A 13,457-nucleotide genomic window follows, 5' to 3' on the forward strand; every position below is an offset into this window, starting at 1 on the left:
AAGGTATTAGGCACTGTTGAGGTGGTCAAAATTCATCCCTTCAACAAATAACGTGGGAATTCCCTAGTGGTCCGGTGGTTAGGATTCTGCTTATCCACCCCAGGGGGACATGAGTTCCATCCCTAGTGGGGGAACTAAGATCCTGCAAGCCAAGCAGCCCCATCAGAAAAAAAAAAAGTGCCTCTGTGTGATGCTAAGTACCTTGGGGTCATGGAGGAAGCACTTCCTTAAATACAAACTCAAACAAATTAAGGCTTTAGAGGATCTATAGTACTTCTCAACAATAGTAAGACAGGAACTGAAAAAAAAATGAATCATTGAGAAGAGCAACAACATGCATGAAACTCAAAATTAACTATGCTGAGTGAAAGAAGCCAGAGAAAAGAGTACATCTTTATTTGTTTCCATTTATGTAAAATTCTAGAAAGTGCAAACTGATCTATAGTGACAGAAAGGAGATGGGTGGTTGGGAGGGGCCAGAGAGAGGTATTATAAAAGGGCATGTGTAATCACTTAGGGAATGATGCTTTTGTTCACTGTGTTGATTATGGTTGATGGTTTCACAGATATATAGTTATGTCAAAATTTAATGAGTGGTATACTTTAAATATTGTATGCCAAAATACCTCAATAAAGCTTTCTTTTTTTTTTTTTTAAGTCCATAATAAAGCGATAGGAAGGGAGCGAAAGAGAATGAATTCTAGGGCCTCTCTTGCAATTCTTTCTTCAAGGACACCAGATGATGTTGTTTAAGATTCTTTTTCAGTATCCTGCTGCAGGGGTTTTTGGTTTGTTTGCCTCAATACATGCACACAGCATGTGGTATCTTAGTTTTCCCACCAGGGATCAAACCCGTGCCCCTTGCAGTGGAAGCGTGGATCCTTAACCATTGGACGGCCAGGGAAGTCCTTCTGCAACAGTTTTAACTGCAAGGATGGTCTATAGGCTTCAACTTTCTTGTCTTACTATAAAGTTTTTGGCTTCACCTGGTCTGGTCTCTTGGGCCCAGAATGCAGCTTGGACTCCCTGTCTCTGCCTCCACTTGCTGTGATGTTTCCTTCATTCTAAATGATCTAAGTTTCCTCTCTGTTCAGGCCTGGCTGAGAAGATTCATTTCATAGTCTTCCCTATCCATTCCTGCAGAAAGAATTCTGTACCTCCCTCAGGTTTCTCTGGTATTTATAATTTAAACTGCTCTTTTGACACCTTTTTGTTGCCATGTATTATTTGTTTTTCATGTGTATGTTTTATTTTCTGAACTAGATTAGGAAATTCAGGGAAGGGACTGAGTTCTATTTTTCTTTGTGTCTCTCCCAAAGCACTTACTAAGCGCTTAATAAGTGTCAATTTAAAACACCTCACTTTGATAGTGTTTCCAAAGCACTTTCTCAGCCATTATCTCATTTGATCATTACATCAACGCTGTGAGATGGATGAGCTAGAAATATGTTAGTTCCTCCTTCTGACAGATAAGGAACCTGAAACCCAAGGTCACACAGTTTGTTAGAGACAGAGATGGAACAGATAATTGCATATGAAGATTTGATCCAGTTCACGACTTCCCATGGCACTCCCCTCCCGCCTCCTACCTCAAGACAGGCCTCTGTATCCTTCACCCCCTCACTCCTCCAGTACTTTAGAGCTACTTAGCCAAAGCTTTGTAGTACCATTTTAGAAATTTTGGCAAATATAGGATACATGAAATTTCAGTAGATTTCTGATCAATTCTGAGTCACCAAAGCATCCTTGCTATTTTGTTCCAACTGCCATTTGTTAGGGACATTATGCCTGGTATTTAATGATGCTGCACTACAGAACTGAGGAAGCAGAAATGATTTTTAAAAGCCTCAGAAAATGACAGCACTTTAACATTAAGCACGAAAGGTGGCAGTTGACAAGATGACCAGGGACATAAAATTTTTGCACTGGATCACACTATTTCTCTATGTTTTGCTGCTACCAGAATTCTCTAGTTGGTATTAAAAGAAAAGGTTAAATTCTCTGCCACCCAGCACACCAAGCCCTGAGAGTTATTTCCCACCTCCCCACCTGCTTCTCTGATGCAAGAAATTTCATAATGTTGGTGCAATTTACTTAGCAATAAATATTTTTAAAATAATTCACCTAATAACCAGTCCATCCTAAAGGAGACCAGTCCTGGGTGTTCATTGGAAGGACTGATGCTAAAGCTGAAACTCCAATACTTCGGCCACCTCATGCAAAGAGTTGACTCATTGTTAGAGATGATGGGAGGGATTGGGGACAGGAGGAGAAGGGGATGACAGAGGATGAGATGGCTGGATGGCATCACCGACTTGATGCATATGAGTTTGGGTGAACTCCGGGAGTTGGTGATGGACAGGGAGGCCTGGCGTGCTTCGATTCATGGGGTCGCAAAGAATCAGACACGACTGAGCGACTGAACTGAACTGAACTGAACTGAACCTAATGACTAGATTCCAGTTGACTTTGAAAAAAGGGTGGGGGGGTGGTTAAAACAGAGAGATGTGGGGGGAACCTTAGCCAGCCTGAGGTCAAACCCAGAGAGGATGTCAGGGGAATCATCCTCCTCTTCCCATCATTTCTCTCCCTACCACCTCCTGCTGGGATTCCCCCATTGACTGAAACCAGTCAGAGAATACTGATACTGAGTAGTTCTTACCTTCTACATAGGGTGTTGAAGAGTTGAAAGTGGATCTAGGGGGCAAATGGAAGACATCCAGCTCTCTGGGCTAAGGGTGGGCAGGTGACCCAAAAATGAGACAATGAGACATATGGAAAAGTCATGGATGCTTCTGGAAAAGATTTTCTTCTCAGACTGTTACAGGAAGAAGGCTCTTCTTCCTTCCTGCTCAGGATACTGTTGAGAGAATGTGATGTACTTCTTGGACTTCTGAAGCCACCTTTTGACTATGAGGGGATTGCAAAGAGAACTGCAAACAATCTTGAGATCAGGGAGCTACTAAAAAGTCTTAAAAAGTGAAAGTGTTAGTCACTCAGTTGTGATGGACTCTTTGTGACCCCATGGACTGACTGTAGCCTGCCAGGCTCCTCTGTTAAGGGGGTTTCCTAGGCAAGTAGAAGCCATTCCCTTCTCCAGGGATCAAACCCAGGTCTTCTGCATTGCAGGTGGATTCTCTACCAACTGAGCCACCAGGGAAGCCTAAGACGTCTTAGGACTCGCCCCCCACCCCCCCAGCTCCAGATTTCTGGTTAAGCAAACAATAAATGTCCGTGTAGTTTAAAAAAAGAAGACAGAGGTTTTGATGAAGGATGAGAAGAGAGCAGAGGAGGAACCTGGGGTAGCAAAACTGGAGAAGCCCACTCAAGAGACAGGGCTGGCAGCGCCTGAGCAAGGAGACTTGCAGATGGGCGGCATGTCTGGGACAGTTCAGGGGTCCCCGAGGCTTACACTGCAATCAGCGACCTTGAATAAGCCAGTTAGCCTCTTTGCGCCTCAGTTTTCCCCTCTGTAAAATGGGTATGATAGTGACTTCCTCGTAGGTCACAAGAACTAAACGGGGCAGGGCAAGGCAAGTAAAACATTTAGCGTAGTCTGACTCATTGTGGGCCCTCAGTAAAAGCTGGCAATTATTACCATCTTCTCAACATTTTCCCTCAACGTGGGGGAGGTGCCTTGGAGAAAGGGCAAAGAAGTCTGCCTACGATGACTCCCTTTCCCAGTCCGGACTCCAAACACCCAGTCCTCTGGCCGTTGGAGGACGAAGGGCGCGCGCCCAGCTGGAGGCGGAGCCTGCCGTTCCCGCCTTGAGCGTGGCGCCGCCCCTCCCTCCCACGCGGCCTCTTGGGCGTTTGGGCCTTTTCCCCTCCCCCGACCTCCCGCGCTGGCTGCCCAGGCCTAGCTTCCCCCAGCCCCAGCGCCCGGCCGGATCGAGAGGTTTCGGAGACCGGGCGCGGGCGGCGGTCCAGTGTTGCGGCCACCGGCTGCCCACCTGCCCGCCTCAGCCCCCTTGGCCCCGCCTCGGGAGCTTCAGCTGCCCCTTGCTGTGCAGGTTTGCTCCGGAGGGTCAGCGGGTGGCGCTGCGGGGAGAAGGAGCTCTGGGAGAGTCAAGCCGGCCAGTCCTCGGTCTCCGGCCGCCGAGACCGCCCTCGCCCTTGGGAATCCTTGGCTACCCAGACGGAAGGAAAGTAGGCGCCGGAGAGCCCGCTTCGCATTTTGATTCATCTCGGGCCCTGTAAGGGTCACATCTTGTGAAAATACCTGTAAAATCAATTTAACGTTCAGTGCAGCGTGTAAAGACAGCTCTAAGAATTTAAAAGACGCCTGAGTCAGAACATTTAAATGCTTGGGTCCTTGTAGGAGCGTTTTAACACGTCTGAGTGCAAAGGGTGGAGAATCGAGCCTGATTGCCCCCACCGTTCACGCCCTGTAAGACTTTTAAAAGGGTAAAGAAAATCACCCTAAATACCCCAAGAGAGCAGTTCCCCTAGGGAGGGAAGAACAGCTGACTTTTTTGAAATTTGGGTTGGTCCTCATTTCCGTGAGCGAAGTTTGCGCCTGAAGAATTTATTTGCAGGCTTAGATCCTTGATAAACAGAATCGCTAAAACACTGAGCTTAACTAAGTAGTGCCTTTTGTTGACAAGTCGATTGTGTTATTAATTCTTAATGTCTCATCCAAGGCAGGAGTCGTTATCTCAGTTTTGCAGGTGGGAAAAAGTTTGGCACAAAAAAGCTTTTCCCTTAAATTCACACAGAGGCAACTAGGCTGAGCTGCAAATTAAGTCTAAGTATTCCGACTCAGCTGCGTCCCCCTCTAGACCATGTTACAAAACAAATGAGTAGTTACTTTGATGTTACTCATAAAACCAGGAAGTAAACCAAATGTTCTGTGAACATGAAGTGTTAAATCCTAATAACCTATGTCTGTTATGTTTTGGGAGGCTCAGCTGCTCTTTTAAGAGTTTGATACGTTACAGAGAGGGGGGTTGGAGCAAAAAAGAAAAACGGGGGGGGGGGGGGGTGGCGGGAATAATGTCAAGGGAAAAGTTTTGGCTCTAGAGTCTAAACTGTGCCCATCCTTACCTCCTCTTTGTGTAGCTGGCATTCTTTTCAGTGTACTCGGGGTTCTGACTAAACACTCAGGGCTGAGGGCTCACGTGTCCAGGCCTCAGCCACATGAACACACCTTTGCGTTCCTCTCCTGGCACTGACCTCCCTGTCAGTCTTCCTGTCTTGCTCTTTCCTCCGGGTGCTCTTTCCTAATGCTGTTATGTGAAAACCAGTTGTTTTCGTTCAAGTGTGGAATGATGTGTCACTCCTGAAGGATGTTTCTAGAGCTAATGATCAAAAGCTACCAACAGATCTCAGATGAAAGGACAAGTTAAAGAAGCACAAGTAACTCTTGTGGAATTTGATAGCTGAGTTATTTGGAGGAAAAAACAGACGGATTTCTCCCCCCTCCCCTTCCCCAGCTCACTCATAGCTAGAAAGCAGCGGCTCAGTTTTAACCTTAGACATAATAGTAGGGGGGTGGGGGGGGGCATCCTTCTGTTTAGTGAATTGGAAAGTTTTCTTTCCCAAGGAGGCTTCTTTTCAGACAGGACCCAGGATGTGTGATATAGTACTTCCCTGTAAGAGGTGTTCCTCCTCCCCAGCTTGTAGACAACAGAAATTTGAACCCAAGGTAGTTGTCTCTCTGGGGCAGCCAAGCCAGTTTATATATCTTTTTGCTTTCTTTTAACTCAGTTGAACAGATAAGAATCACCAGAAAAGCAGATGGCATCCGGCGATTTCTGCTCGCCTGGAGAAGGGATGGAAATGCTACAACAAGGTAAGGGCAGTCATTTGCAAGAGGTTTGAAGAATTATCCAGAGAGGTCTTTTTTTAAGTAACTAATTAATTTCGGCTGTGCTGGATCCTCATTGCTGCACGTGGTCTTTCTCTAGTTGGGGTGCAAGGACTTCTCATTGCGGTGGCCTCTCTTGCTGCAGAACACAGGCTCTAGGGCACGCAGGCTTCAGTAGCTGTGGCCCATGGCTTAGTTGCCCTGTGGCATGTGGAATCTTCCCAGACCGGGGATTGAACCCATGGCCACTGCATTGGCAGGCAGATTGGTAACCATTGGACCACCAGGGAAGTCCCAAAATGGTGTTATCTAGGGTATTGTCTTCTATAATAAAAAGGGGAAATTCCTTGGTGGTTCAGTGGTTAGGACTTGGCACTTTCACTGCTGTGGCCTGTGTTCAACCCCTGGTTGGGGAAATAAGATGTCTTGAGGTGTGGCCAAAAAAATAAAAAGGATTTATAATGTTCACCAGTACGGTTTCTCTCACAGAAGCATAAGTTCCTAGGGAAACTAGAATCCTTGAAGATTCTTAAACACTCTTATTGAAAGACAGATTATACAAACGCCTGTTCAGTACCTGCTAGTGCAATAGACTGAAATTTCAAGATGTTCCCATGCTGTGTTGGCAAGCATATCCTGATGACATGGGTGGCCAGTGAACTTTTGAAAGCTGTATCTTGAATTTTCTCATATCTTACCCTCTAAAGTCTCAGAATCCTTCCATATTTGAATTCTTTGCCTATTGAAGATGTTTTCTGTATCTTGAGTCCTTTGAAAACGTAAATCTTCTATATTTTAACCATTTCCATATTGATTTTTTAATGCCTTGGGAGAAAAAAAAGAGACTTTTAATTTTCTAAAAGGACTTTGGTATGATGGTCCAGAGAATTAAAATGTGTTTGGTATGTGAAAGTAAAATAGAAGACCCCAGCAGAAAGCATGTGGGAAAACAGATGGAAAAAAAAGCCCCTTGAGCATATGGAATCTGGCTATGATAAACTTAGACAACATATTAAAAAGTAGAGACATCACTTTGCTGACAAAGGTCCATCTAGTCAAAGCTATTAGTCAAGCTACTGGTTTGTCCAGTAGTCATGTATAGATGTGAGAGTTGGACCATAAAGAGGGCTGAGAGCCAAATAATTGATGCTTTCAAATTGTGGTACTAGAGAAGACTCTTGAGAATCCCTTGGACTGCATGGAGATCAAACCAGTCAATCCTAAAGGAAATCAACCCTGAATATTCACGGGAAGGACTGTTGCTGAAGCTCCAATACTTTGGCCATCTGATGTGAAGAGCCGACTCAAAGACCCTGATGCTGGGAAAGATTGAAGGCAAAGGGAGAAGGGGGTGGCAGAGAATGAGATGGTTAGATAGCATCACTGATTCAATAGACATGAATTTGAGAAAACTCTGGGAGATAGTGGAGGACAGAGGAGCCTGGCGTGTTGCAGTCCACGGGGTCATAAAGAGTCAGACATGACTTAGCAGCTGAACAACAACCTGGCTTCTTGCACTTTTTCTCATGCGTGTACTGTTCTGCATCCACATGGGGTACTCAGTCTATTTACAGTAAGGAGAATTTAGTTAGTTAATTTTTTAATTTATTCTTAAGAATATACCCTCTCTCAGTCTTGCTTATGCAACCAGAGATCACATCCCAAGTTGGAACTGTACATGTGTTGTTTTTTTTCCGTCCCCCAAAACTCTAGTTATTATGTGTGAATGAGGCATTTTAGGTAGTGTGATGAGTCCTACCAAAGAGTCCCTTATTCTTGATTCTCTTTGTCTAATATTTTCCAACTGTATTTCCATTTTCTAGGCTCTTAGCTTTTTTTAAGGCTTGTTCTCTAATTCTTGGTTAACGTCCTTGTATATAATATAAATGCTTGTTACTTTGAGAACTGCCTTTAGTTTATTTGTGGATTTTTAAATTTTTTACTTGTGCCACAAGGCTTGAGGGATCTTAGTTCCTTGACCAGGGATTGAACCCCAGGCCCTTGGCAGTGAAAGGATGAAGTTCTAACCATTGGACTGCCAGTGAATTCTCTATTTTTAAAAAAAAATTTTCATTTGATTTAGAAAACTTCCCTATCAAAAACCTAAGGGTTTTTTGGAAGTGAATATTAAGCTGAGAGTTATGCTCAATTATGGGGACTTCCCAGGTGGCTCAGTGGTAAAGAATCTGCCTGCCAATGCAGAAGCCTAGGGAGATGCTGCTTTGAACTCTGGGTTTGGAGAACCCCCTGGAGTAGGCAATGGCAGCCCACTCCAGTATTCTTGCTTGGGAAATTCCATGGACAGAGGAGCCTGGCGGGTTATAGTCCATGAGGTCGCAAAGAATCCTCATGACTGAGCATGAGTATGTCCACTGAACATGGACATGACTGAGCTACTGACCCTTACCTTCCCACATCTTATGCTCGATTATATAAATTGAATCCATACTACCGTCTTTGCTTTTTGGTCCCGATGGGGGACGTCTCATTAAGTGTGCAGCAAACAGCTTCCTCCTTGTAACCTGAGCGAAGAGGACCTGTTACAGAACCCACACTTCAGCCAACTACTGCTGAGTCTCTCACAACACGTGGACGAGAGTGGTTTAAGCCTCACGCTGGCAAAGGAGCAGGCTCAGGTAAGGGCACTGGGAGAAGGGCTGACTGGGAGGAAGAAAAAAATCATCTGAGAGAGAGGGGCTCCCACCTGGGATTTTTTCGGTTTTCCAGGCGTGGAAGGACGTTCGACTGCATAAGACAACATGGTTAAGGTCTGAGATTTTACAGAGAGTCATTCAAGAGCTACTTGTGGACTACTATGTGAAGACACAAGATGCAGATTTAACTTCTGAGGACAGAAAGGTGAGGCAGGAAGCAGGAAGTGAGCGCTGGGAGCAGCTGTAGGAATGACGGGCACAGCTGTGGCTTCCTTTGATTCTATGATATGGGGGAAATAGGAGTTTTGAGTAACGGGTATCAAGAAAGACAGGGACTGTAGTTATGGGGAAAGAGGTGAGTGTGTTGTCAGGGTTTTGAAAAGGAGGATTGACAGGAGAAAGCACTGGCAGCTAGAAAGTTGCCAAAGGGGATGACATGTTTGAGGACTTTGAAGATATGTGAAGAACTGCTTGTGAGGGTGGAGGAGGTGGAATGGGGAAAGTTTTATAGTAAATTCTTTTTTGCTTTTTATTCTCTCTCCCAGTTTCACGAGACCCTTGAACAGCGGCTACTCGTGACTGAGCTGACACGGCTCTTAGGTCCCAGCCAGGAGAGGGAGGTGCCCCCACTGCTAGGGCTGGAGAAGGCGGACCTTCTGGAGCTCATGCCACCCTCAGAGGTCAGAGGCTGGGGGGACAGATGTTGGGACCAAAGAAGGGAAATGGCTTAAATTCTCCCATGTATTGAAACATTTCGTGGTTAAACTTTCTGTGAGAATGACACTTGTTCATGGTGGTAGAACTTAAGTAAATAAGAAAGAAAAACATTACAAGGAAGAAAGTAAGAGCTGAAATACTAAGTCTAGAAATAAATGCAGTATTAGTATATATAACTTGAAATATTGGGTTGGCCGAAAAGTTCATTTGGGTTTCTCCATGAGATGTTGCGGAAAAACCTGAACAAACTTTTTGGCTAACCGAATAAATGGTATTATACCTCCTGTGCATATATAGAATATAATCTGTTTTCACTCAATATATTTTGGACTTATTTTCAAGTATATGGTTATTTTCAAATATATATTACTTTTCAAGTTACTCTAAACAAGATGATATCCTCTAAGGCACTCGTATTTTTTCTTTTTAATTGAAGTATAGTTGATTTATAATGTGTTAGTTTCAGGTGTGCAGAAAAGTGATTCAGTTAAGCCTTATATATCAATTCTTTCTCAGATTCTTTTCCTTTAAGGGTTATTATAAAATATTGGAGTTCCTTGGGCCATATGTAGGTCCTTGTTGGTAATGTATTTTATATATAGTAGTATGTATATGATAGTCCCAAGATCCTAATTTATTCCTCTCCCCTTCCTAAAGCACTCTTTGCACAGTATCCAGGCATATAGTTAGTGCTCGTGTCCTTATTGTATATCACCAGTTTTAATCACAGATGGATTTCATTGTATATATGTAGCACAATTTGCTCACCCTAATTGATGGATATTAATTTAAGGTTGTCTCCACATTTTTGCTAGTAGAAACACTATGATAGGAATGTACTAGTTCATATGTGTCTTTGTATGATTATTTCTCAAGTGTTAGTCCTTAAAGTGGGATTGCCAGGTCACAGGCCACACACATAGAACACACTGGTACATATTGGCAAACTGCAGAGAGGCGCTTCCAGTGCCCTAGGTCCCCACATTTTCATCAGCATGGGATCTTGACAGCCACTGTAGTCTTTGCTAACATTAATCTCCCTGGTGACTTGAAATTAAATCTCCCTGATGACTCTCGATGCATTTTCTTTTTTTTTTTTTTAAATTTTATTTATTTATTTGACTGTGCCCATTCTTAGTTGAGGCATGCAAGATCTTTAGTTGCAGCATGTGGGATCTAGTTCCCTGACCAGGGATTGAACCCAGACCCCCTGCACTGGGAGCACGGAGTCTTAGCCACTGGACCACCAGGGAAGTCCCTCGATGCATTTTCTTTGGTTATCACTGAGATTGTTATCATCACGTATTCATTGACTGGATCTTCCAAGTTCCGGCTGTCTGTCTGCATCTCCCCCTTCTCTTCTGTGGCTGCAGGATTTTGTATATATGAGAGCCCGGCTCCCACTGGAAGTGGAGGAGCAACTCAAGAAGAAATGCTTCACTGTGCTCTGCTACCACAATCCCAGTTCAGGTGCGTGCTGGCTGTGTCCTGTTCACGGCTGGCCTTCAGGGTTCCTGGGCTGCTCTTTTGAGAATAATGTGTTGAGTTTTAGATTTGGGACAGAAGCTGGGAAGCATTGGAAATGCTTACTTTTTTGTTCCCTTGCTGGTAGAATAAGAGTGAGGAATTTTGTGTGGATTCCCTTCGTTTGGCCAGTGCTGAGTGGCAGTGTCCTCTTGCCACACGGAAGGATGAGTTCTTCTTAAGAGAATCAGAATGAAATAGGGAGGAAGGTTCAGGCTAATAGGTGTCCACCTTGTCTTTGTTGTTAAGTTGCTAAGTCGTGTCTGACTCTTTGCAACCCCAAGGACTGTTGCCTACCTGTCCACTTCTCCTCTGTCCACTTCTGTCCACTTCTCAGGCAAGGATACTGGAGTGGGTTGCCATTTCCTTCTCCAGGGGACCTTCCCCACCCAGGGATGGAACCCACATCTCCTGAATTGGCAGACAGATTCTTTACCACTGAGCCACCAGGGAAGCCTCTTGTTTTGTCTTTATTTCTGTGATTTAAGAATCAAGGGTTAAAAAAAAAAAAAAGAATCAAGGGCCACATCTGGAATTCAGAGTGAGAGTGAAAGTGAAGTCACTCAGTTGTTTGCGGCTCTTTGTGACCGCCAGGCTCCTCTGTCCATTGAGTTCTTCAGGCAAGAATACCCTTCTCCAGGGGATCTTCCTGACCCAAGGATTGAACCCCAGTCTCCTGCATTTCAGGCAGATGGAGAGAACTTAATTATGAGAACTGGGCTGTTTTTATCAGGCCATCAGAAGAAAACCTGTAAGGAAAACAGAATCTGTAGGGCTGGATGTAGGAGAGGGGTACTGAGACATGGCTTTCAAAAGGCAGGAGCAGTTAGGGTTTTCCCATCCAGCATTCTGTTTCTTTGCCCAGATTTGGACAGTGAAACCCTGAAAGCAGCAAAGGTGTGGAACCTCGCCGAGGTTCTGGCAGGTGAGAAGCAGCAGTGCCAGGCTGCCAAGAGCCAGCAGGAGGAGCAGATGGTACTGCTGGAGAAGAAGAGTGCCACCTACTCCCAGGTCTGGCAGGGCAGTGGGGCAGCCTCCCTTCTCTTCTACCCTGACCCCAGGGGCCCCTCTAGGGAAGCCAGGGATTTTTTTTGGTCATACCGAGTGGCATATGGATCTTCCTCAACCAGGCATCGAACCCGTGTCCTCTGCAGTAGGAGCACAGAGTCTTAATCACTGGACCGTCAGGGAATTCCTAAGCCAGGGATTTCTGATCTGCCTTCTTTTCTGCTGTCTTTTGTGGCTGCCCTCTTCCTCCTGCCTCCTGGGGGCTCAGGTGCTACTCCGCTGCCTGGCCTTGCTGCAGAGGCTTCTTCAGGAGCACCGGCTGAAGACTCAGTCTGAGCTGGACCGCATCAATGCCCAGTACCTGGAGATCAAGTGCAGCGCCATGATCCTTAAGCTGCGGTGAGCTGTGACCCCTGTGGATCTGAGAGACTCCGTCTCACACCCCACCCCTCCAACCCTCTCCCTCATCGCTTTCCTCCCTGCCGTGCCTGACACCCTGTGGGTATGCAGTAAATGTCACATAGCCCTGTTAGCCTTTGGATTAATCTAAAGCTGTCAGCATTCTTGGGTCTTTCATTTTAAAGCCTTCTGAAATAGGTGCTTTGCTGTGAGCTAAATTGCTCAGGAATTTGGAATGACTGCTTGTCACTGCTCAACCCATACGTTGACCATGGGCAGGTCCTGTGTCCCATTCCTAAGTCTGCTGCTGTCTAGGATCCTCAGCTTGACATTTCTTTCCTCCCCTGGTCAGGATGGAAGAGCTAAAGATTTTGTCTGACACTTACACCGCTGAGAAAGTGGAAGTTCATCGTCTCATTAGGTGAGAACTCCCAAAAGCCTGATACAGCTCTTCCACACACCCCATACCCTCCAGACTCATTCATTTTTGTGCCTTCCCAGTTTTGTGTATTTTCTGAGGAGCCAGATCCTTATATTGTATCTCTTGTGCCTGGGTTCTTAGGGACCGTTTGGAGGGGGCCATTCGCCTACAAGAGCAGGACATGGAGAAGTCCCGACAGGTCCTGAACACCTATGAGGTCCTCGGGGAGGAGTTTGACAAACTGGTGAAAGAGTACACCCAACTCAAGCAGGCGACTGAGAACAAACGCTGGACCCTCCAGGAGTTCAACAAGGCCTGCCGCTGAGGGTGGGTGGGGCCAGGAGGCTTGGCTTCTGCAGAGGAACCATCTGCTTGTCTTCCTACTGAAAGGACCACCTCCACCAGAGGCCACCTTCACTCAAGGGCGTGTGGGGACCCTTGTCCAAAACACTATAGTCCTTTAGGCACTCTTCTGGTTTTTCTTCCTTGTTTATAAGGACTGAGTCTCTTCTAGAAAATGTAACAGATTTGTATCATTTTATGTACAGTGATTTGTGTCAGCCCTGTATCCTATTTGATTATCTCCTAAATAAAGTGGTGATGTTGTACCTTAGGACTTTAGTCATTTTTGTTTGGACAAAGATAGAAAAAGAACATCAAAGTCTATATGGATAAGGAGGGAGACTTGAGTGCATGCAGAGATGGCTCCCTAATGCTTACTGGAAGGGTGAGGGGTAAAAGGGCCAGCCTGGCATGTGGGGTTTTAGAGGCTTCATTCTTAGACAGCAGAAGTGGACTAAAACTGGGCTTGCTCTTGAAGAATTCGTCTCCAGACTAGTAGTAGACGCTCAGATGGATAGGAAACTATTCTGTCACTATGGCTCTAAGTGGGGCAGGTATGATAAAGCTGCTGGGCACCCAGCTA

At 45.4% G+C, this 13,457-nt stretch overlaps 1 protein-coding gene across 5 annotated transcripts; it reads left to right on the forward strand.

Moving 5' to 3' along the window:
- The first annotated feature begins 3,823 nt into the window (after window positions 1-3,823).
- On the forward strand, window positions 3,824-13,145 carry HAUS4 (HAUS augmin like complex subunit 4). 5 transcript variants are annotated; one of them, XM_019968360.2, is made up of 10 exons: window positions 3,824-4,196; window positions 5,710-5,794; window positions 8,303-8,445; window positions 8,537-8,668; window positions 9,009-9,143; window positions 10,554-10,650; window positions 11,570-11,715; window positions 11,981-12,111; window positions 12,464-12,532; window positions 12,674-13,145. In XM_019968360.2, the coding sequence occupies exons 2-10, from the start codon at window positions 5,740-5,742 to the stop codon at window positions 12,855-12,857; spliced, it is 1,092 nt and encodes a 363-aa protein (XP_019823919.2). In that variant the 5' UTR covers window positions 3,824-4,196; window positions 5,710-5,739; the 3' UTR covers window positions 12,858-13,145. The 5 variants fall into 5 exon arrangements, with proteins under 5 accessions (XP_019823919.2, XP_019823920.2, XP_019823921.2 ...); XM_019968361.2 differs by having other exon boundaries at window positions 3,824-4,149; XM_019968362.2 differs by having other exon boundaries at window positions 3,824-4,013.
- Window positions 13,146-13,457: the final 312 nt, after the last annotated feature.

This window comes from Bos indicus, chromosome 10 (genome assembly GCF_029378745.1).
Source record: "Bos indicus isolate NIAB-ARS_2022 breed Sahiwal x Tharparkar chromosome 10, NIAB-ARS_B.indTharparkar_mat_pri_1.0, whole genome shotgun sequence".
NCBI lineage: Eukaryota > Metazoa > Chordata > Mammalia > Artiodactyla > Bovidae > Bos > Bos indicus.